This window comes from Scardinius erythrophthalmus, assembly GCF_964197995.2.
Source record: "Scardinius erythrophthalmus genome assembly, chromosome: 11".
In the NCBI taxonomy this organism is placed as follows: Eukaryota; Metazoa; Chordata; class Actinopteri; order Cypriniformes; family Leuciscidae; genus Scardinius; species Scardinius erythrophthalmus.
Window position 1 is genome coordinate 44,573,319 of NC_138231.1, and position 24,735 is coordinate 44,598,053.

At 41.9% G+C, this 24,735-nt stretch overlaps 1 protein-coding gene across 1 annotated transcript in view; it reads left to right on the forward strand.

The window, feature by feature from the left end:
* The first annotated feature begins 409 nt into the window (after window positions 1–409).
* Window positions 410–24,735, forward strand: part of slc16a10 (solute carrier family 16 member 10) — a 69,220-nt gene continuing 44,894 nt past the window's right edge. The window contains exons 1-3 of the mRNA XM_081377995.1: window positions 410–1,077; window positions 21,001–21,145; window positions 22,953–23,382. Of these exons, the coding sequence (XP_081234121.1) occupies window positions 753–1,077; window positions 21,001–21,145; window positions 22,953–23,382 (900 nt within the window). The 5' untranslated portion in view covers window positions 410–752. The remainder of the gene's footprint in view (window positions 1,078–21,000; window positions 21,146–22,952; window positions 23,383–24,735) is intronic.

Consider the following 24,735-nt stretch of genomic DNA (forward strand, 5'->3'; position numbering starts at 1 on the left):
TAAGAGTGCTACATTTAATCACTAAACTAATGTCAGTCATTTTTAAAGACCAAGAAGAAGTTATTTTTATGGTGAAACCTTCAAATATTTGGTATCTCTGAAAAGCCCTGAATGTGCTCATTACAGGACACTCAGACTTATAACTGTGACAGGTGTGGTGTGGAGAAATAATGTCCACTACAGAGGACAAAAGTCTATTCCTGGGTCCCATTTATACGTGCGATTTAATTCCCTAGCAGTGTGAAGGCCAGTATAGTTTATTTTATGAACTGGTCCGAGCTCATGTGTCGAGCTCATGTGTCGAGCGTCAGCGTGAGTGTGTGTGTGTGTGCAGCACTTCAACAACACTAGAGCGCGCGCGCGTGCCGCGGACAGTGACGTAGACTGATGCAGTCCAGCTGCAGGAGTTACTGGAGTCTTATTCTGTGTGCTTATACACACACTCCTAGTGCGGTGCTGCAGCAGCTGATTTCATTGATCATTCCGTCCATCTCTGTGAATAATGCACAGGTACAGGACGAGTGACCGCGGCCAGATGCAGCTGTTGCGTGCGCGTGTCCGTGCAGAACAGATGTGCCTCATTGAGAGTTCTACAGGAGGAGACTTCATCTGATCCTCTCGGCGGTGGGTCTGTCTGTGGCCCCGCCTCCTGCAGCTCAACTGTATTTATAGCTTATTGCACCAGTGTAACAGTCATCAGCGCAGTGTATCTGCATTCACAGGGACTCAGAGGAGATCCACACACGACCAGCATGACTGAGACTCACTCCGACTCCGAGCCACACACGATCAGCATGACTGAGACTCCCTCCGACGGCGAGCCGACTCGTGCCGCGCCCGCGCCGGAGGAGAAGCAGCAGGAGAACGGCGGCGGTAGGGTCTCCGAGAGCGAGGACAAGGCGCCGGCGGAGTTCGAGCCCCCGGAGGGCGGCTGGGGGTGGGTGGTGATGCTGGCCTCCATGTGGTGCAACGGCTCGGTGTTCGGCATCCAGAACGCCTTCGGTATCATGTTCGTGGCGCTGCTGAAAGAGTTCGGCTCCGGGAAGGAAGACGACGACGACCTCCGCTTCAGAACAGGTAACAGCCATTTCCCTGATCCACAGCGCGAGCGCGAGCGCGAGCGGGGCGCGTGCGGACTCAGAAGCGTTCCTCCACGTGTCGGTGAAGGGGCTCGAGCGCGCGTCACCGCGCACTTCTCCTGACTCACTGTAATGATCAGCAGCGAGCCTGCGGCTGGGAGAAGTGTGTGTCACACAGTCCTACAGCTCTGTCTGCTTCACACACACACACAGTCAGACCGAAAGCGCAGTGTTTGAAACACACCAGGGATAGTTGTCACACTTTTACTATAGTGAATGTTTCTCAGTGCGAGTTTGTTTATTAAAGTTAGTTCAATTTTTTGGCTACACTTTATTTGGTTACACTTTGTTTTACAGTGTCATTGTTCCATATGTTACATGCATTTACCATAGTTGGCCTAATAACAGTAAATTATGCATATTTACATGCAAAGTAAACCTCAACCAAATCCCAATCCTACCCTAACCCTACATGTAGTTCATATTACTCAGTACTTACATATATAATTACACTGTAATAAAGTGTAACCCTTGTACCATTGTAATTACTCAAATAAGTACTGAGAAGGCTAATATTAATAAACTACATGTACTTACTATAAGGTTAGGGTTTGGTTTAGGTTAATTACTTGTAAATATACATAATTTTCTGTTATTACTATTGTAAGTACATGTAGCACACACCGCTACAAAATCATAGACTAGGAAGAATACACTGTTTATTAAACGCACACAGTGTGAAAACATGTAAAACAAAAGGTCTGAATGGAGATCCGCCATTACACTGTCTATTATAGGCTTATCAGTAAAGCACTGTGAAGCTCAAACCCATCAAACTCATAATGTTAAACCATTGTTTTGGCCAACAGAAACAAACCCTGAAAACTTGCTCTGACTTGAGTTTGTCGTGAGACAACTATTCATTACAAATGTGCCTTCATGTGTTAATGTATGTCAGTTCTTCTATAAAAACACTGCAAACTCATTATAATATTGGTGTTTTAGTTTTAGATCCACTGGCAGAGAAACTTTATCAGATTTGGAAATGAGTGTGTGACCTATAAACACAGTCCTGTGCTGAGCGATCAGAGAGCGGCGATCGCTGTCGAGTTTCTGTTATTGAGCTGAATGTAGTGAAATGAGTCAGTTTCTGCACATCAAACTGGTTCAGGATGATACGCTTTGTTTGATCGAAGCCCGTTTGACTGATCGTGGCAGAAGATACTGACTTCTCGCACTGGCGTCACATCAGTGTGTCTCTGTCAATGATTGATTCCCCCTGTAGATGATCACTCATTTACTGCCCCTCAGCAGAGCTACAGCTAAAGCACACACACATGTTCAGTTCTCAGTGTTGTTGGAAGGACAGTCTTTAAAGCGTGTGCTGTAGTTAACAGATGTTATAACACACATAGGGATGTTGTCATGTGTTTACAGCAGTTCTGTGCCATCACAGAGTGCCAGCTGATCCTGTGCGAGTGTGTTTATGAGACGCGTGAGTGCTGCAGTGATGAAGCTCATCTTCATCTGAACGTCTCGACAGCTCAGCACACACAGAGGATGATCTGATCCTCATACGCCGCTTCTCTTCGTCTCACAGCTGAAGTGTGTTACGGTCGTTAACTCAACGACGGGTAATTCAGCTTGAATATCTGCAGTCAGGAGTTTCGTCAGCCATACGGTCGTCTCAAGGTGCCGTTAAAGACGTCCTGCGTAATGCCTGGCGGAGATTGCATCATCAGCGCCAGCTGTCGCTCGTCGCTCCACACACTCATGCCAGCGCCGGTCAGAGGTCAGAGGTCATGGTCCACATCTGCCGTCTGACACAGCGGCTCCACACAATCTCACGAACCATAAAAATACTGATTGTACAAACTGTACATTCATCATCTCTCAGGCAGATTTAGGTTTAGGTTTAGGGATAGTTCCATGTAATTAAGCACAATTTATAGTAATTACTGTATTAACTACATGTAACGTATGAGAAAGACACTGTAACATAAAGTGTGAGCGGTTAGGTTCAGGGATAGTATGTAAGTATTACACAGTTATTGTAGTTGCTGTAATAAATACAGATGGGGAACAGGACTAAAATAAAGTGCTACACTCATTATGTGAACGTTACTTCAGAATGATCTCTGAACGTTCTGAAACTACTAATAACATTAAATGAAACATTTCATGAGCGGTGTATAAATAATGTTTTGTGCTAATGATTTGAGAACATTATTATAATAGATAAATGTTCTATTAATGTTACTGGAAGAGCGTTTGTTTATAACTTTGAGAGAATCTTGACAGAATGTTCCCTGTTAGCTGCAAATCTCAGCCGCGCAATTGCTTGTACCGTCGCAAGATGTTACTATTAATGCTCAGCTCTAAGGGCCGTATCTCGCAGCCAGCGCAATAGAGTTTGTAGACCGACGCATGTTTCATTCCTATTTCTCACCCGATGCACAGCGGACTCTTCCCTCCACAGACGCACGTCGGTAAATTAGGGAATGAACTTGCGCTCCCGGGGGCGGTTCAGGGAAAAGAGGAGGCGTGTTCCGGCGCAAACGTTCCCTGGTGCTATTTTGCAGTTTCAGAAAACTATTCCACTGACCAGGAGAAACCTCGTCTAAAGTCAGCGGCGTGTTGCTCATGTTATTCAGACGCTATTTTAAGGGCGCATGCTTGGCCATAATGTAGCGTGAGCACAACACACACACACTTTGCTTCTCTCATCTACACACAGAGGCAGCAGTTCACATTTTTAGAAAACCATACATAATTACAAGGAACAATATTCCACATGAGGGAAATCATTGTGGTGTCCATGAAGATGTGAAAAATAGGCATAAATCTAGCTTACACATTTACCCAAATTATCATACGCCTGTTTAACCGAAGCTAATCTGGGTGTGTTTCTCCATCCCCAATGTCACTTCTCTGTGTTTTACGGCCCTGACGAGTACGTCGGTCTCCTCGGCTGTGAACCGCTCCTGGCAAATCCGCCGTTATAATAGCAATCCGCCATGGAACAAGCGCGCCTGCTCTTAAAGGGAATGTGAGATGTCGCTCTGATTGGTTTATTTCACGTTACGCCCAAACCACACCTATGAGTAATGAAGCGACTTCAGACCAACACATTTTAGATTTGCGTCGGAGAGTCATTTATCCCGCCGGTATAATAGCAACAGCGCCCGAGACCCGCCCACAAAGTTACTTGCGTTTCAGATCGTTAAAATAGGGCCCTAAGTGTGAATATAAGATATTAGGATATCATCTGTGAAAGCGCTGTATAGCTTTGACTTGACTAGATCCCCTGACATGCCTGAATGTTCAGAGTGTCAAACTAGCGACCAGCCAGAAGACCTTAGCAACCCCCATAGCAACCCCTCAGAGCAAGACTTTCAGCGTTTGTCTGTCTTGCGAATGTTTCCGATCGGACTGTGCACGTCCAGCTTCTCCTGTCGACATGTTCAATGATCCTGATGTTCATAGACTCTGTTACGAGTGTCTCTGGTGGGGTTTGGCCCACAGATGACTGGTGTAATGATGTTAGACGTGCACGACTGTTTCCTCCGTCTCCCTGATGTCTGTCTCACACTGAGACACTGAGTTACGCAGGAGGCTCATTAGAGAGAGAGGAACGTGTGACGCGCCAGGAGGAACAAGACTGACTCAGACTAAAGGCCCTGATATACTCACAGCGAACTTACACTCGTTCTTAGTTCAGGGGTAAACCAAGTTTGAAACACGTGAGCAGCGATATACTGTGATCGAACATCCGACACTGCACACACTGCTGAGAGCGACGGTTAGATGAGTGTGTACATCTGTGCTGCACGCTTTCCTCTCAATGACAAAATAAACACACAACGAAACTGAGGAACGGCAAGCATTTTTTAATAAAGCATAAAAAAGCATCTGATCATAGCAATGTGGGTATGTTTCAGCACTCTAGTAAAGTCACGTCACGTTTATATTATAGCACTTTATACAATAGATTGATTAAAATTAAGCAGCTTTACCATATTAAACATTTACCATATTAAACATAACAAACAGGTTCAGTGTCTCGTTTCATCAGAAGTACAACTTCATTTTCTACTATAAGGCAGCAGCTCTCCAGTGCGTTCATGTTTGTGTTCGCTCGCAGACGTCTGAGCTCGACTGAAGATGTCCATGTGAAAGAAGGCGGAGCCTCAGAGCCACACCCACCTACTGCGTAATCGCCACGGACCAATGAGAGTACAAAAGAATTATAGCAGCCGGAGAGAACTTTTCCAGAACACAGCTTTGGCAAGCTATTTCCAACTCCCAAACCAAACTTCATTTCAGCCTGATTTTGTTCTTCAATTTCTCTTGAAGTATATCAGGGCCGTAACTAGTGCTGGTCACGTGACAGTTCTCACACATCATGATTAGTTCTTATTCATATTATATGCAAATCATTTATATTATATGCAAATCATTTAGAACAAGTATGCATAATCATATGAAGTGTGTTATGTAGCTGTTTGTGCATGTAAAATATATGTATAGTTACGAGATATTCTTAAAGAGAACTTAAAGAGATATTCTTTGTAAAAGTTAAGGCTTAGCCACGCCTTCCTAAAACGCTTCGTTCAAACACGCCTCCACAAATCTACGTCACGGTACGGATCCACTTATCCGTGTGATACTTCTGTCGCGCCGCACTCCACTTTATTCCTATGTGTGACATTAAGCGACTTTTAAGCGGGCCCCGCAAAGCATTCTGGGAAGGTGGTGCTTCATTTGGAAAAATGCCGCGCGTCAAAAAGCTGGCCGATGCCCATCTTTATGCAAATGAATTCCGTTGAACGCAACGCGACTATCCAATAGAAGTAGAGCATATGGAGACGGGGGGAAGTCTCTCGCAGGTTTTAAATACGGAACATTTCCCACTCGGTCAAAACCACGACCATAGCGGTAAACTAAGAAATGCCCATCAACGTACAAATGTGGGGAGGCGTCGCGACACCACGCGGCAGTCGTGCCGCAAAAGTGGATCTGTACCGTCAGTGTGTGGAGTTTCATAACACCGGCCAAATATATACGCAAAAACAGAAGTCGTAACTTTTATTCTCGCTGTATTATTGTTGCCGCCGGAGCCGCCATGTGTGGAGACGCTGTGTTTTTCATTTGTTTGGCCTTAGAGAACAGTGGTTAAGTTTTATTTACAACACTGTTCCAGAACAGTACAACTCAAATATTCGACTGTGTGCTGCGCATTTGTCGGAGGAGTTTCCAGAACCGGCGAGAGTAAAGGCCGGCTGTGCACAAAGCTGATTCTAGAAAGCGAGGCATTTCCATCTTTGCGAGTACAGTCTGGATTTCTGACTGACGCAAGTGTGTTTTCATATTTGTAGAATTTGCTACTGACTATTCAGAAAGGCGGGGCATAGAGGAGCAACAATAATGGACAGTGTGTGTCAAATAATTACTTTTTTTTTTCACCTAAAACCACGTAAACCCATTGCATTAAACCAAATACACGAAATTATGTTCTCTTTACAGGCTTTAGAATGATCGCTTAGCTGGAATAAATGATTATAAAGTCTTTTGTATGAGAAAAAAAGAAGTGAAAGTGCTTTATTTTTAGTTGACTTACCAGTTCTAGTGTCCATTTTCAGTGGCAAGTTTGGAATCATCTTTTAATGCCAAACTTCAGGTGTCAAATATCAAGTATTATTTTCAGTAAGCAGTTTTCAGGGTTGTAGTTTTGATCTTTCAAATTTAGCTTTTGTCTCATTTTTGTTTGTGTGGAAATGGAAATTGAACATGGCAAATGTGAATAGTAATCGGTTAGCTGCCATGTCCACTTATTATAATTAAGTAGCTTATTAATATATCATAAATGACCAGTCGCATGTTGCAGTGGCATATTTGTGCTCTTAGTTGCTGGCGCTCGCTGCTCAATAACATCTGAGCGCGTCTTCATGATCAGTGATTATGATGTTATTCTGTGTGTCGTGTTTCCTGATCATGATCACACAGTTGACATCATCACAGCATTCAGCGCCAGAGAAACGTGACTGACGCGGGTTTCGTTCGTACAGTAGCGGCTGAAGACTGTACATGAGTCTCGCACACACACACACACACACACACACACAGTCGCAGGAAGGGTTTCCTCATCTCTCCAGATATTGCCTCAGTTCTTCTGCAGTCTCTGTCAAACATGTATTAGTCATTAAACGTTTCCGAAGCAGTTTCTCTGGAAAATATAAAGTACACTAATGTCATTTAGAGTAAAAGCCAATAGCTAGACCATACATGATGCAACACAGGCTCACTGGAAAAGTCCTGGGGCAACATTTTAGCAAAACGCAAAACAAGTACCAATACACTCATTTGACTGCAGTTTCTGACAGAAATGAACACTCCAGCACTTTTAATCGTTCTCACACACACTTATGATTACAGGGGCAGATTATGAATTAATAAAGACTTGTTTTCACACGGCTCCTTGCACAATTATGTTACGACCTCAAAACACACGTTACCACAGTGCATGATTTGTGAACGAATATATTTTGGAGTTTGCATCACTTAACCTGCTTCATACTGCTGTACTGATGTTGCTCAGTAGCTCGGCTGTACTTGTGAAACGGAGAGATCGGGCCAAAGAGCTCAAAGACAAGAGTTCAAAACCCGGCTAAAATACCATGGTTACGATTGCGTTTTTATGTCACATTTGCTTTTGTTAACACTATTGGGAGGTTTATGTTTTAGTGTAGGTGTGTGTTATTTTATAATGGAGCATTAATATTTTAGCGCCACTCACCGGACATTTCAACTCAGAACTGCTGATATGCACTAACTCCAACGTAATAAAACGCTGCCATATTCATGTTCATCTGTTCCGGGAAAAAACTAAACACGCTTTTAGACCCACTGGACATTTCACTTTCGAAGCTGTGGCGAAACGTGCATATGTGAGAATATGAGACGAAAAAAGCCTGTCATCCAATACTAGTCTTGTCTAGAACTAAACTCTCTTCATAGCCCACATTAATCCCAAAACCAATCAAAGTGTGGATTATACCATTTTAACAAACTAAAACAATCAACAGGTTAGAAACATGTCAGATTTCCACATTAACAGATTTATGCTGATTCTAAGCAATTTGTGTTGATATTATGATTATTTAAATACGATCAGATAGATGCAAATAGTTAATAAATAGACTATGCCATGATTCGTTGTGTGCAGAAATCTTTGGCAAGCTTTTCATTCTTGTATGACTGACAGTTTTGCATCACATTAAGTTTATGAGTTTTATTTCAATCCAAATGGATGTTAATTTTATATGCAATTCAAATGAATTCATAAATCTCACACTTGGGCCTAAATATTGTTTTGATCAGCGTGTGATGGATTAGGTTTTCATCTGTGTGTTAGCGATTGACAGCGGTGATTCAGATCACACCATGAACAAGATCAGTGTTAGATCTCCACCAGAAACTGCACAGATAGTTCATCCGGTTCATTACCTAGCTCTCCGCCACAGCCCAGAGAGGGAAAGACGAGGATTATTATTGGTCACGCAGTGCAGTAGAGGAACGGTCAGTACCTCTTGACGTGTGTGTGTTCTCTGTGCTGTGTGTGTGTTGTGATCCACAGCGGAGGCTGTTTGAGATGGACTGTTGTCAAGACTTTCTGTTGACATTACCTTGACAAATAAAAACACAAGTCTGTCACTCCAGCTTCACTTCATGCTGTGAACTCCAAGCTTGCCCAGTGGACAGAACATATCCTTAACGCTCCCATTAAGTTATGCAAAGGTTATTTCTTAATGTTCTCTGAATGTTCAAATGTGTTCATTTTGAGTGAACGGAACATTCTGAAACTAGCAGTAAAAAACATTTTTAAGTTCAGTTAGTTGAACTAAGTTTATTAGTGCTACTGGAAGACAATTTGTTCATAACTGGTTTTTATTTTAGGGATATTCCATTTTATCATTTGGCAAACTTTATTGGAACGTTACATTTGAACATTACGAAACAAGTTTTTACATTTAAAAACGGATGAGCGTCCAACAAAAACGTTTCATAGATTAAAAAAAAGTTCCATGAACAATGTTTTTGTGCTGATATTTTGAGGACATTATTAAAGGTCAGATAACTTTCCAGAATGTAAATTCTGAGATGTTTTCTCCTATCGAGTTAGACATCGATGTGGACGTGCCCACAACTCTTCAACGTTTACATTCGCACGCAACACACTCTCGTAGCCAGCGTTCTGTCACTCAGCGCACTGGCCTTGGTGCTATCTCAGCGAAGCAGGAGTTAGAGATAGACCACACGTGCAGCTCTGCTCGCGGCCGCACATGTCAGTTAATAGTCAACAGAGCGTTTGATCTGTGTTGACACATGGGTTAGGTGAAGGTTCCTGGCAGATAAACTGGTAGGGTAAACAGGAACCGTGAGGACCATCCTATAGGAGCACCAATCGCTGCGACTCTAGAGAGTGGCAACATCACCCTATAACGTCAGCTCTCTGTGGGAAAGCCAGGGTCCGGCTGGAGACTCACAGCAGATGTGCAGGGCCTGATAAGGCTGTCCATAACTGAGCTGCGTTCAGGCCTGATAAGGGCTCCACGCGAGGAGCTGAGCTCAGATGTGTTCAGGCCTGGGTGAGATTCTGTTGGCAGGATTACTCAGAAACAATTCTTTGATAAATAGCACAGTCAGGTAAAGCAAAATATAGAACCTTTATCGTAGCTTGTCAAGCACTGAATACGTGAGAAATTATGAAGTGCAAGACTCAAAGTTTACTCAGAATTGAAGACTTGTCCTCTGAATCCTCCAAGGAGAATTCACTGTTTAATAATAATAATAATAATAAAAATACATTTAATTTTTAGGCGCCTTTCAAACCACCCAAGGTCACCTTACAAAAAATAAAAAATAGAAGTAAAAATAGTAATAGCTATTTAAAATCTAAAAGTTAAAGTTTTATTAAAATTAAAGCTAATGCTGATATGGGGTGGGGGGGGGGGTGCTTAAAGTTTTTAGGCTGACTTGAAAAGATGAGTTTTGAGAGTGGTTTTGAACTGTGAAATGGAGTCTATGGCACGAATATGAGGGGGAAGAGAGTTCCAGAGCTTTAGTGCAGCCTGGGAGAAGGCCCTTGCTCCCACTGTGGAGAGTCTGATGTCTGGGGTTGCCAGTAATCCTGCTGATGATGAACGGAGTGAGCGTGGGGTATGTAGTAGTTCTGTGATATATGAGGGGGCGAGGTTGTGCAGGGCTTTGAATGTCATTAACAAGACTTTGAAGCTGATTCGTTGTGATATGGGGAGCCAGTGCAGTTGAATCAGCAGGGGTGTGACGTGATCGGTAGACCTGGTACGGGTGATGATGCGTGCAGCTGAGTTTTGGAGACGTTGGAGCCGGTGGAGTAATTTATTGGGGATTCCTTGCAGGATCGCATTGCAATAGAGGTCACCAGGGTGTTGACCAGGACTTCAGTGGAGTGTTGCGAAAGTGAGGGACGCAGTCTGGAGATGTTTCTGAGGTGAAAATAAGCCGTCCGACAGACATTATTGATGTGGTTGGAAAATGAAAGGGTACTGTCCAAAATAACTCCAAGGCTCTTTACCTGTTTAGAGACTGGTATGACATCCTCCCCAATGGAGACTGATGAAAGGTTGGATTTTGAGAGTGTGGATGGAGTGCCAATGAGCAGTAGCTCTGTTTTGTTACTGTTAAGTTGGAGATAATTGGTGGTCATCCATGCCTGGATGTCATGGATACAGGTGGTGAGGGTGTTTGGGGGAAGTGTGGCAGTGGGCTTGGTAGATACATAGAGCTGTGTGTCATCTGCATATGAGTGGAAGTGAATGCCATGATGTCTGAAATATTGCCTAATGGAAGAAGGTAGATGATATATAAAAGTGGCCCCAATTCAATTTTGACAAAAATTGAAGACCATCAGTCAGAGAGCTCAGCACTCCAACTTGGAGTTTCTTCATCTAGTCTCAATTACTAGTCTATTATAGCACTGATAATAAGTGTGAGAAACACAACAGTTTGAGAACCAGATATAACAAAAAGTAAAAATAATGTTAGACACTATTGATGGTTAGTTTTAGTAATTTGCGCCTCAAATAGTCACCAAGTAGTCATGGAAAAAAAACTAGGGATGCACCGAAATGAAAAATCTAAGCCGAAACTGAGACTAAAAATTGCTTTAAAAAATAATAATAATTAATTTATTTTTATTGTAATTAGAATTTTTAATGAAATTCATACATTTTACTGAATCTGAATTTAAAAAATGCAAGCCACTTAAAAATAACCACTTTTATTTCAAGTAATACACCAAAATTGGACAGAAAATATATTAAAATAATATTAAATATCAATATATTAATATCAATATAGCAATATATTAATATCAATATATTATTCCTCATTCAGTTCTATGCAACATAATCAGATTTAACTAGGGCTAAAGGTTTATCTAGTTGACTAGTAGTAGTCGTTCGTTTAAGCCATTAGTCGATTAATCAAACATTTACATTAATTTAATTACTTAAATATATACTGGGGGGTGAAAAAAATATGCCTTGCACATTTAAAGGGATAGTTCACCCAAAAATGAAAATGCTGTCATCATTTACTCTTCCTCAAGTTGTTCCAAACCTGTATGACTTTCTTTCTTCTGCTGAACACAAAAGAAGATATTTTGAAGAAAGTCGGTAACCAAACGACTGATGGACCCCATTGACTTCCATAGTAGGAAAAAAAAATACTATGGAAGTCATTGGGGACCAGCAACTGTTTAATTACCAGCCTTCTTTAAAATATCTTCTTTTGTGTTCAGCAGAAGAAAGAAAGTCATACAGGTTTGGAACAACTTGAGGAAGAGTAAATGATGACAGTATTTTAATTTTTGGGTGAACTATCCCTTTAAGTACACACGTTAAAGGAGAACTTGGTAGCTTTTTTAACTTAATAAAACTGTCTAGAAATCATTTGGATGGTTAAACAACCTGTTCTGGTGATATTGGTGACTTTCCCCGCTCCCCCCAGCGTTCCCAGGCGGAAAACCAACCTTGCAACTTGTTCACTACCGTCCCGGCAAGATAGAAATTGGAAGTCTCGTGAGAAGCGAAAGCGAGAACGAGAACGAGCGCGAAACACAAATTGCTTTACGGCAATTCGACATAAACACACACGCATGTATGATGTATTACCAGATTACCCACCTCGGTAGACATAACTCCACACGATACAGTTGGCTTGCTCCGATCAAAACAAACGCACATGAGCAGCGGTAGAGAAGGGGAGGAGGCCGCCGCAAGTGAGTTTTTTACGACTGTGTTGTGAAATATACGCCCCACAGCTGTAGGGGGAGCTCGTGGGGAAAACATGCGACAACAAAAGGGAAAATCAGCGAAGAAGTGACTAGAGTTCGCTAGAGTTGCCGAGTTCTCCTTTAAGCTTGACGAAAAGCAAAAGTAATGATTATGAGATGAATGTAATGAATTGGATTAAACAGAAGAAATGAACTGGAAATCCCCAAAGAAGGCGGAGCCTCAGAGCCACTCCCACATATGTAAATGCCCCTGACCAATGGTAGTTCGAAGGCATTTACCAGCAAGCTCTTACTAACTCTTGAAGAAAACTTAGTTTTGGCATTCTCCGACTTCGCTTGTATATCGTGGCCTTTCCTCTGCGAGTGGTTCTTCATGCTAAACCCTCCAGCGCTGAAATTACCCGTAATGTTTCCCAGCTGTCTGCAGTCGTTCCCCTAGAGAATCCCACATAAAGCCTGCCAGAGCCGCCCTGCAGATGCACAGCAAATGTTCCAGTAAATTCTGCAAAGTCATCACGAGGAAAGTATCAGGATTGTCCAGGCAGTGTCCCGGTGTTTCTGAGGAAGAGGTCAGGAAATGCCCAGACGGAAGGCCTGTGGTGCGGTAATGAGCGTAACCCCTCTGTGATCTTCAGGAACAGCCTGAGGCCGGTGGATGAAGCCTGAGCGCTCTGAAGACGAGAGGATGAAACGGCCTTGTAAAGCAGACTGAGAGTAAATCCATGAGGCTTCTGTTAACGCTTCACGCCGCTCTGGCTGTGTGTGTGTGTGTGTGTGTGTGTGTGTGTGTCGGTGCAGTGCTTGAGTTATACGGCCTGTAGATATTTCTGTAAGAGCAAACAGATGTGTTTGTGCCAGCCTTTACCAGTTGTTTCGTCAAGCTGATGTTAAACAATGCTTCCGCTGCAAATCTGCACATACAAATCCCAGCAGTTCCTACAGGAAGTTGAACGGGAATAACAGGCAGTGGAATATACTGAACTGGAGAGCAATGTTGCTCATTGGGATTGTATCTTTGTTAAAGCATTATATCCTTGAATCACAACATTAAAAAGGTTTATGTGAAGCTAACAAGTATTTGAACATCAGACAAGACAAAAACACAAGACTGTATTCACTCAAAACATTTTTGTCTAAACATAAGATTTATGTATTTGAATTGCATATAAAATTTCCATCCATTTGGATAACATAGTTTTAACATAAACAAATGAATAATCTGAATGTGATTCATATTTTTCAATCATATATAAATGAAACTGATCTGATTTATGTAATTGTATTAATAAACTGAATGTGGTTCATATTTGTCAGTTATACGTAAATGAAACGGGTCAGATTTATGTAATAGTACACAGCAAAACACCCATGTAAAATGAACACTGCCCAGTGTTCATATGTGTGCACACTACAGAGTTAAAGTACAGTGCGGTGTTGAAGTTAATGAGATAATTAAGTGGTGATTGAGCATTAATGATGAACGCCTGCTGTTAACAAGCAGAATCACTGAAGGAAAGAGAAACGAGACTTCCAGACACAGCCTTAGATGAAATCAACTGAGAATAAAAGAAGACATTAACTCTCTGAAGATCTCAGCAGAGGATTAAACAACTCAAACAGCATTACAGCTTCACTTATTACTCACTGATTTACTTTATTTATGTAATTCCCATTTTGATGAAAATAATAGTTTCATCTGAAGTCACCATGATGGTGGTCAGTGTTTGCTTCAGTGGGGCTCTTGACCCTTGACCCTTCTCTGGCTGATGTACGTGTGAAAATATGATCAGGAGATGTTTAATGATGATGACATAATCATCATGTCGTGGCCTGAATCCCTGATCTTATTCAGTGTCTAATGCTTTGGTTTACTAATACATAAATCTATGTTTAGACATTTGTTTTTGTGGCACTTAACAGCTGTAATGAGGGAATGAACTGCAATCCCATGAAGCATTGCTGATGACGTAATCAAATTAAAAACAGAACTTTAAAACATTATATTGATTTATAAATGTCGACTGTTCAGAGAGAAACAATATATTTCACATTTATTGCAAAATATGCATATTATGCATACAAACATTTAAGTAGTTTTCGAGTAGAGACTGACTCTATTACATCATGTGCAGTGCATCATGGGAGTGGGCGGCACTAAAGTGTTCTTTCGGCAGGATTTTGCTTGTTTCGATTCTGTGATTGATCATTTCTTTGCGGAATCACGGGTAATGGATTTGTCCTCAAGGAGTTCTGGTGTTAAACACGACTATTTAAAAAATAAGTTGAAATAATAATAATGCAGGGTGATGCTGATGGCTTCAACAAAAGAAACATCATCGATTAACAAACTCGTAGTTTACAATATCTAAAGACAATAGACTTTAAAGTTCAAAATCAATTCCACTATAGAGAAAATGAATGGGAGATTTACTTCCGGAACCCGACCGTATAATTCAGAGAAATTCAACAGGTTATTCTGGGAATTCTAGGAAATTAAGTGTTCTTCCGCCCTGGTCCAATCATTCATTAAATATAAAGAAATCAAGTAAAAATGTCATATGTGACATATTTTATAAAGATCTTCATAAGGTCTGTCTATAAGTCCTATGAAAGCTTCAAATGTCAAACTTTAAACCTATTTAAAAGGTCAGACAGTGTTTTGTCAGTCCATCATTCACAGTTTGTCATGATATACCTTCATTTGCTAGGTTTGATTTCAGTCGTGTTTGTCCGGAGCGATGGGGCAGCAGGGCTCTCAAGATGTGTCTTTAAAAGTGGGACTATTTTTAACTCGAACACGCCATCTTGAAAACACTTGTGGCAGGATGCTGAAAATATCAAGGCGAGACGCAGCACAATGCCAGAGTCGCCCGTCGGACGGATATTTTTAGTGGATGAATCTAGAAGAGCCCAGCACTACTGTATCCAAACTTTATATTTAAGAGAAGCTCACTGATGAAGCTGTCTGAAGTATTCGTTTGAGCTCGGTGTAACTCTACGTCACACACTAGGCAAGTTCTAGGAGTCCGAGACAGAAAATGTCACAAAAATGGAATTTACTGTATAATGTGGAATGTCTTGGAATTTGGCCAAACTCAGATGAATAAATCAAGAGTATGGCTATACACTTAATCAAAGGCGATATGGACTCGTGTTTGAGAGTATTAAAGACTTCTATTGAAATGTGAAGACTGCTCTACAACCCACCAATATAAAAGTTTTGTTTAAAGGGATAGTTCAACCAAAAACTAAGATTCTGTCAACATTTACTCGCCCTCATGTTTTTCCAAACATGGGTTTTTCTTCTTCTGATAAACACGAAAGAAGATGTTTTGAAGAATGTCGGTAATGAAACAGTTGATGTTAGCCATTGACTTCCAGAGTATTTTTTCCCGACTGTGGAAGTAAATTTCATTAACGAAATTCTTAAAAATATAAATGAAGCGCTTAAGCACAAGCATCACACTTGCAGCAGCACACCGGTAAAAGTAATGATTATGAATGTGTCAGCAAGGAGACTTACTGAGCATTTTAATCATTTATTAATGAACTAGTGTTTTCTGAGTCAGTGTCGCTGCAGAGATGGAGTTGAAGACGCCGACTCTCATCTCCACGTATAGTGGAAGCGAGAATGCACCTTTCACATGGATTACATTATCAGAGAGTATCGAACTGTAGACATTTCAGGCTTTCTTTAGAGAATGTGCCTGTGAGGCAAGTATATGCTTGTAATATGAACATGGGTTTTGGTTCATTTTTGTAGCGCGCTCCAGAAAGAAGTTCGCAGAGGCCGAGACGATGAAAGCACACCCTGTTTGCTCTCTTTATTTTACAAAAGCACAACATTTTGTTATTATTGTGAGTGTAAACAAATAAAGGTAGACCATTTACAGTTTCAAATATTTCTAGTATTTCAAGTTCTTTTCGCTGTTATCAGGATAAATGTAAGTAAACACTTGGACATGCGCACGTTTATCTAGGTTAACGTTAGAGTGAGATGCTATGGAGAGAGCCGAACGTTAAAATTACATGTTCCAAGTGATAAGCCATGAGGTCGATGAAGGACAGATGAACGTTTGGACTTCCTGCACGGCATACTGTAATTATTACATGGACTTCGCCACTTCCTGTGGGGCTTTACTGACTCATGACATTTGGTCAACTAAGCCTCATCTCGTCGACTGACAGTTAGTTGACTATTAGAGGGACACAATATATATATATATTAAAAAAACAGACAACATTTCTAAGTTAATAAATTATGACAATGGTAAAAAATGAATTCAATTGATTAGTCATCCTTTTTGATTTACTCTCCCCTTTTGAACATGTATTTTGAGAAAAAATAAAGCATAATTTGTGAAGAGTGAAAGGGATTTGATAGGGATTTGATAGGGTTCTGAGGTGTGTGTCAGCAGAACACTGACTCTCACACTCTGGACTTCATGATAACGTTCACAATCTTATCATCAAGTGTGATAATGTGATAATGTTCAACATCATGTTGGTTAATAACAGTGTTTGTGAATCTGACATGGACCGTCACCGGCTCCTCTCGGTGTTCCTCTCAGTGTTCAGCGCATCATTTCCTGTCAGAACCACTGTTATTATGTTTACATGCCTCTAATCGGACAGCTGGAATAAGCTGACAGGAGATGTGGAGTGTTTTAATCGTGTAACGTTTAGAAACAGAAGATAAGCTGGTTTAGTCGTTGTAAATGCAGCGGCTGCTGAACTCTTGACTCTGAGTCCAGTGTGTGTCTCTGATGGATCTCAGCGGAAACAGGAAGTGGAATGGAGATCTACGCCTCGGACTCGAGCGTCTGGAGCAGATCTGCTCGTTTGAGGGACTCGGGAAGTGGGTGTTCAGGAAGAGGAGAACATAACTCTGTGTGAGAGGACAGGGAAGCTGTTTCTCTCCTGTGTTTCTTCCTCAGTTTGATGTTTCCATGATCACGACTAAACAATGAACAACACGACACACACTGATGGACGCGTTCACACACACACAATGTTCTCTATCGGGGAACTGGAGAGTTTCTGTGTGGAAGACGCGATACGAAGGCTTTACGTTTGCTCTGGTTGTCACTGTGTTCACAGGCGATGCTAAAACAGGGTTAGTTCACCCAATAATGCTCTCATCATTCAGTGTTATGATTTAGTTCTACAACCTCTTTATGGACTTTTTGTGGCGTCTGAGTTGTAGTTGTTACAATGTCTACTTTTCTTCATGTTACCTGCACACCAATGTCATGTGTTAGTTATCAAAAGTCTGCTGGGTGATGTAAAAAGTGTAGTTCTGCATCAACTAGAGGACTTTAGACAGCTGTAAGTCTGAAACGGTCTCAGTCGTATGGACAGACGGGCGAGAGTGTGCTATGGAAGTTTCTGAGAAAGGAGAAGACCTCATTAATATTAATAAATCATCTCTCCAGCAGTGAATCCCCCTTTGAGCTGTGAGGAGACGAGAAGTGGACTGAATCCAGTTCAGTCATGATTAGATCCAGTGTGAACAGGAGTCACTCTTGATTGGTTGTTTTTCTGCAATTAATTACTCTTCTGTGAGCAATAATTCATTGTAGTCATTGTCATTTCAGAAATGCCATCATTGTTTTTAAAGAAGTTACATTTTAAGTAATGAATTGCTTCAGCTGATATTAATATTTCGTAACAGAACTCAATAGAGCTTCAGTTGTATTTCAGCTGGAATATCCCTTTAAAATCAACAGTGGCATATTCTGAACTCAGTGATAACACTCAGCTTGGCTTTAAAAGGACATTCACATTCAGAGATATTATTTTTTCTGCGCTGACACTATCGGATGAGAACTGAACTGAAGTGAGCTGACAACACCGCTTTATCTGAAACTGAACTTATTTCAGAACAGATTGTCTTGTTATTAAACATTGTCAGTTATTGATTTGAATGTTAATATGAAGCTGTATATGAAGTAAATAAACATGACCTGACTCGACTCTTCTTCAGTGCTGTCGATCAGACTGAATCAGAACAAACACGTCTCGTGTGTTTGATCACATCTGTCGTCAGAGAGCTGGTGTGTTTGTTCAAGCTCTGAGTCTGTTGTGTTTGCTGTGCTAACAGTGTGTTTCTTCCTCCTGTGGAGTTTCATCATCATCATCATCAACATCAACATAACCTTACCTGGAAATAAACAGGCGTCCTCCCCCTGCATCTGTACAGAAAACTAGAAGGCTAGCGGTCTTGTTGTCAACACAAATTTGAAATGTCAAAGTTTACACACAGGGCATGATCAGCGGTACAAAGTCAATCGATCATTTGAGGAGCGAACGTCAAGCCGGCTTTAAATACGGTCCGCACACCATCACCGCTCCACCTCTGACTGCACCTGCGCTAGGAGAAGAGACGGAGGAGAAGAGACGGAGGAGAAGAGACGGAGGAGAAGAGACGGAGGAGAAGAGACGGAGGAGAAGAGACGGAGGAGAAGAGACGGAGGAGAAGAGACGGAGGAGAAGAGACGGAGGAGAAGAGTACAGCACTGAACAACACCACAGACATTAATGAAAACGTTATGTGACAGATAATAACACACAGAGCCCTATCTTGCGCCCAGCGCATTAGACTTTGTACACCGACGCATGTGTCATTCCTATTTTTTCCTATTTTGAAAAGAGGAGGCGTGTTCCGGCGCAAACATTCCCTGGTGCTATTTTGCAGTTTCAGAAAACAATTCCGCCACTGACCAGGAGAAACCTCGTCTAAAGTCAGCGGCGTGTTGCTCATGTTATTCAGAGGCTATTTTAAGGGCGCATGCTTGGCCATAATGTAGCGTGAGCACAACACACACACTTTGCTTCTCTCATCTACACACAGACACAGTTGTTCATATTGTTGCAAATCATACATAATTACAAGGAACAATATTCCACACGAGGGAAATCATTGCTGTGTCCATGAAGATGTGAAAAATAGGCATAAATCTAGCTTACACATTTACCCAAATTATCATACGCCTGTTTAACCGAAGCTAATCTGGGTGTGTTTCTCCATCCCCAATGTCACTTCTCTGTGTTTTACGGCCCTGACGAGAACGCCGGTCTCCTCGGCTGTGAACCGCTCCTGCCGTGCGTCTGGCAAATCCGCCGTTATAATAGCAATCCGCCATGGAACAAGCGCGCCTGCTCTTAAAGGGAATGTGAGATGTCGCTCTGATTGGTTTATTTCACGTTACGCCCAAACCACACCTATGAGTAATGAAGCGACTTCAGACCAACACATTTTAGATTTGCGTCGGGGAGTCATTTATCCCGCCGGTTTAATAGCAACAGCGCCCGAGATCCGCCCACACAGTTACTTGCGTTTCGCGTTTGACACTTGCGTTTCAGATCGTTAAAATAGAGCACACAGAGTCTGACAGGGATGCCAAACAACACTGGTTCTTGTCTCATTATAACATGTCATATATTCTGTATTTCTGTATTGAAAATGCACAAGCTTTTACATGTGCAGATTCAGACTGTATCATGCGGCTTAGTTTGGGTGAAACGCAGAATAAATGGGATATCTGAACGTCATCTGTGGTGTTCTTTGAGGAAGTAGGTGGATGTGTGTGTGTGTGGGTTTCTGTCGGAGAGAGACGTGCTTCCGAACCCTGATCATCACATGATCTTTCTTACTTCCCATGTGAAACTGCAGCATGGACATTAATATATGTCAGAGAGAACAGGAGGGCTGATAATAAAACTTGAAGAACCATATAATCATGTGGAGATTGCTTGTGTATTCAATCAAATTGCAAATTCATGCCATCTACTTTATTCTAATGTTTTGAAGTTCAGTAACACTTATTTTGTACATCAATTTTACTCTCAACTTCTGGATCCTGAAGTAAAAATGGTGGATGTCATGTGACAGAAATATAATATATGTGGGATGGTAATATTGTGGAGCATTAGATTCTTGTGTCTTCAGGATTGCTCACTGACCCTTGCACTGAGCTCTCTCTCTCTCTCTCTCTCTCTCTCTCTCTCTCTCTCTCTCTCTCTCTCTCTCTCTCTCTCTCTCTCTCTCTCTCTCTCTCTCTCTCTCTCTCTCTCTCTCTCTCTCTCTCTCTCTCTCTCTCTCTCTCTCTGTTTCTGTTTGCGTTTGTTTGTGTGATAAAGATGCAGGAATCTGTAAGGACTGTGCCAATCCAATAACATAGTATGAATAATCTTTACAATAAATCACTGTAGGGCCATAAATCTCTATATAGTTATTTAATGATGGAAATTCTTAAGTAGAATTGTGCTAAAAATGACAATACAGTCGACTTTGACTTTGACTTCATCTCATTTTGTGTAATGCAGTGAATGAAATGCTTTACAAATGAAAAATACCTCATCCCAACTGACTTATTTCCTTGTTCTATTTGGATCTTGATGGACACTGATGCATCATTTGATTGGATCATGTTTAATGTGCAGACTGCATTGCTGGAGCAGTGATTTGCATGTAAAGCCTAAAAACAGCATTTATGACGAGATTATCACATATGTAAAGGGATTTAAGTATCGACGGAAGTTTCATGAACTGTGTGTGTGTGTGTGTGTGTGTGTGTGTAGCATGGGTCGGCTCTCTCTCGATGGGCATGATCTTCTTCTGCTCCCCGATCGTCAGCGTGTTCACGGATCTGCTGGGATGCCGGATCACCGCGATTGGAGGAGCTGCGGTCGGGGTCGTGGGACTTCTGGCCAGTTCCTTCGTCACGTAAGTAAATCATACTCCACCTCAGTTTGAAACAGTTTTCTTTTTTGTTGTTGTTGTTAAGCTCTTGAATTTATGCTAGCATCACGAGTAACAGCGAGTAGACGTTAACCCTTCATTGGCGAGTGTGCTCCTGCTCAGCTCTGTACACCGGATGAGGACAGGGATCGCTTTCAGTGGCATCGACTCTCTGTTTTCCTTTTATTTTCAGTAGCTGCGTTTTGTTTCAATCGAACATGTAAAAATCATCTGATTGATGAATCCAAACATACTAGTGTTTACATGAACGTTAAATAAAGAGATCAGGCTGATGTGTGTGTTTACACGTCACATGCTTCAAATCTGGACATGCTCAAACTGTACGAATATACAAACTCACCATCATCCTGCCATCGCTTCCTCTCTTTGTTTTAAAAAGCAGACTTCATATTCATCTATTTCAGGCCCTAATTAGGAGACAATGAACACAAGCAGTAAAGACGCCTCTTCCAGCGCACGTAACAGGGTGTCTGTGGACGAGAGTCCGAAACAAGGCCTGTCCTGCAGCTTCACTGAGGATGACTGACACGACAGGCTTTATGATACTATATTCAGCAAAAGCAAGAACAGCTTGTTCCGTGTGTTACACATCATTACACCACATCTTTACACCACATCATTACACCACATCATTACACATGCGCAGAACTCTCCCGTTTCGGTTTTCAATCCGATCCAGTGTTTGCATTTCCTAAAAGGTCTGCACTCTAAAAATATTTTATTAGACAGGAGATAAAGTCGACAAGCGTCAAACATTTGTCAACTTTATCTCCTAGCGATAATAAAATATTTGCCGACCTTTTTTGCATTTTTGATTTGAAACACAGGTCTCAGCATTATCAGGGAGAGCGCGGTGAGTGTGTTGGACTATCCAGTGGATTAGAAAAGGTTTAACCACCCCTTACAATCCCAGTGAATACTAAATCAGATTTGACAAATGTTTTTACCTTTTTTTTAAATCTGATTTAGTCTAATTACAAACGGATTATTAGGGTCCATGTAAAGTCAGCTAGTGTCAACAGGGAACAGTGGGATTGTCCATAAGCAGTGGATGGTGTATAGATGTGCAGTTTATTCTGAACACCTGACAATAAAAAGTTTTTATTCTGGCGCGTGATTGGACGGACCGTGCGGACCCGCCGGCAGTCACTCAGTCCTTCTGTTCCACCACTTTACCTGTTCCTAAGGAGTTCAATTAAGGAAATTAAATTGAAATATACAACATTGTACTTTTGACCTGTAATGCTTCCTGAATCATAATAATACACTGTTCACTCGTTGTCCAGAGGAGAACTGAGAGACTGAGCCTGGGATCTCCCAAGGGTTTCTCCATTCTGTCCCGATGGAGTTTGAGTTCCTGTCACTATCGCCTCTGGCTTGCTTAGTTGGGGACACTTAATATTCAACAATTATTTAATTATTGACACTATTATATGACATCTGAACTGATGATGACATGCTGTATGGATGAAATGAACTCATTTAATAATTGATGATCTTTACAACGGAACTGAATCAGCACTGAATAATGAGTGTTCTACTTTACAGCAGAATTGAATCATTATTTTCCTGTTATCACTGTAAAGCTGCTTTGAAACAATCTGTATTGCATAAAGTGCTTTAAAAATAAAGGTGACATGACATGACACCTTGGGGTCCCACAGGGCTCTGTACTAGGCCCTCTCCTCTTCTGTTCTCTCGTCTTCCTTTCCCTTGAACGTGCCGTTCTCATCACAACGCAGTCTAATGGGGACTCTCTCTCTGTCTGCAGGTCTCTCGAGCCGTTGTACTTCACCTATGGCATAGTCTTCGCATGCGGCTGCAGTTTTGCGTATCAGCCGAGTCTGGTGATCCTGGGTCACTACTTTAAGAAGAGGCTGGGGCTGGTGAACGGCATCGTGACGGCGGGCAGCAGCGTGTTCACCATCACACTCCCGTACCTGATGTCAGCCCTGCTGGAGCGCGTGGGACTCCAACACACGCTGCGAGTGCTGGCCATCTTCATGTTCATCCTCATGCTGGCGGGACTCACCTACAAACCCCTGCTCCCCAAACCCGTCAGCAGCAGCAAGTCGGGCAGCCGCTGCCCCTCGCCCAGCAAGGTGTTTAACGTGCACATCTGGAAGTCTTTGGGATACCGCATATGGGCCTTCGGGATCCCCGCAGCCCTGTACGGATACTATGTGCCTTACGTCCATCTGGTGAGTGTGTTGGATTTCTCTATTCTGCCTTTGACTTCATAACGTCAATAGCTGCGATTCAGAGTTTAGTCTCAGGAATGCAAATATGAGTGCAATACGCTATGCCACATTTGTACTGGTTTTTACCTTGATTTATAGTCTGGACGAGTCAACGTCAGCTGTCGCAAGAGCCAGTCTGCAGATTTGAGTTGATTCAGAGGCAACGACACGCATGTTTCTGTGTGAGTTTGATGTTTTCCGAACGACTTTAAAGTCTGGAAGTGTGTGATCCTCAGTCGTTTAGTGTGTGATGCCCTTTTCTAATCTGTAACCATTTACAAAGTCAGCAATTGTATGAAGTAGGGATGTCTCGAGCCGATCTCAAGGACCAGGGCTGATTAAGCATTTGTTTTCACTCACTAAGTTGCCATCCACTTGTCAATCGAATTATCTGAAGTTCGGTAAAAAAACTCATGCGAATAAAGCTGGTGAAAGTCTGTTTCCATCCAACGGCTTTAAAGCGAATAAAAACCTGTGTGTAATGACGTCACATGCTGTTTTGCGATCAAATTGGTGTACCAAATTGATTTGAAACATTTGAAGGTGTTTCCATTCATTTTCGCACTGAATCGCACAACATTCAAGAAAATATTTGCGAACAAAGTTTTGCTAGACAAAATGGATTTATACAAATAACGTTTCCATCAGCGCTTATCGCATAAGCCGTATATCGATCAAGATAAAATCCGATGAGACCGAACGTATTTCATTTGAGTCGTTATTCATGAAATTCAGTCGAATTTTACTGTTTCCGTAAGGCATTTTTCATTCGATATCACTTAATTTGGATAAAAACGTGTGGATGGAAACATAGCTACTGATCGTATCGGCTGTCCTAAGCCTGATCCTTTGTTTCGCTTCAGCTGTCGTGCATGTGTCGTGCAGTAGGTGGCGGTGTGCAGCATCAAGTGGGTTTGCCAACCGCCATTATAAGGAAAAGAAGCTCAAAAAGTGTGTGTTACGCTCGATAACCAATGAGATCTGTTCTAGCGCGCCACACACACGTTCAAGCTTAACTACACAGGAACAAATGAGTAACGCACTATTAACACTCTAGTAACTGCTATTAACTAACAAGAAACCCTAGTGCGTTACTCATTTGTTCCTGTGTAGTTATTCATTAATGATGGAACAGTTTTCTAAAGTGCTATTATCTGAGACTAACCCTAACTGAAGCTTGCAAGATTCTTCAGAAAGCATCATAGCAGCAGTTCACAGGACTTTATTCTCAGTCTTCTGAAGCCAAGCAGTGCTTTGTGTGAGGACTGCAGAACACCTGTGTGTTGTCTACTGAAGCTTCAGATGTTGAGGTGT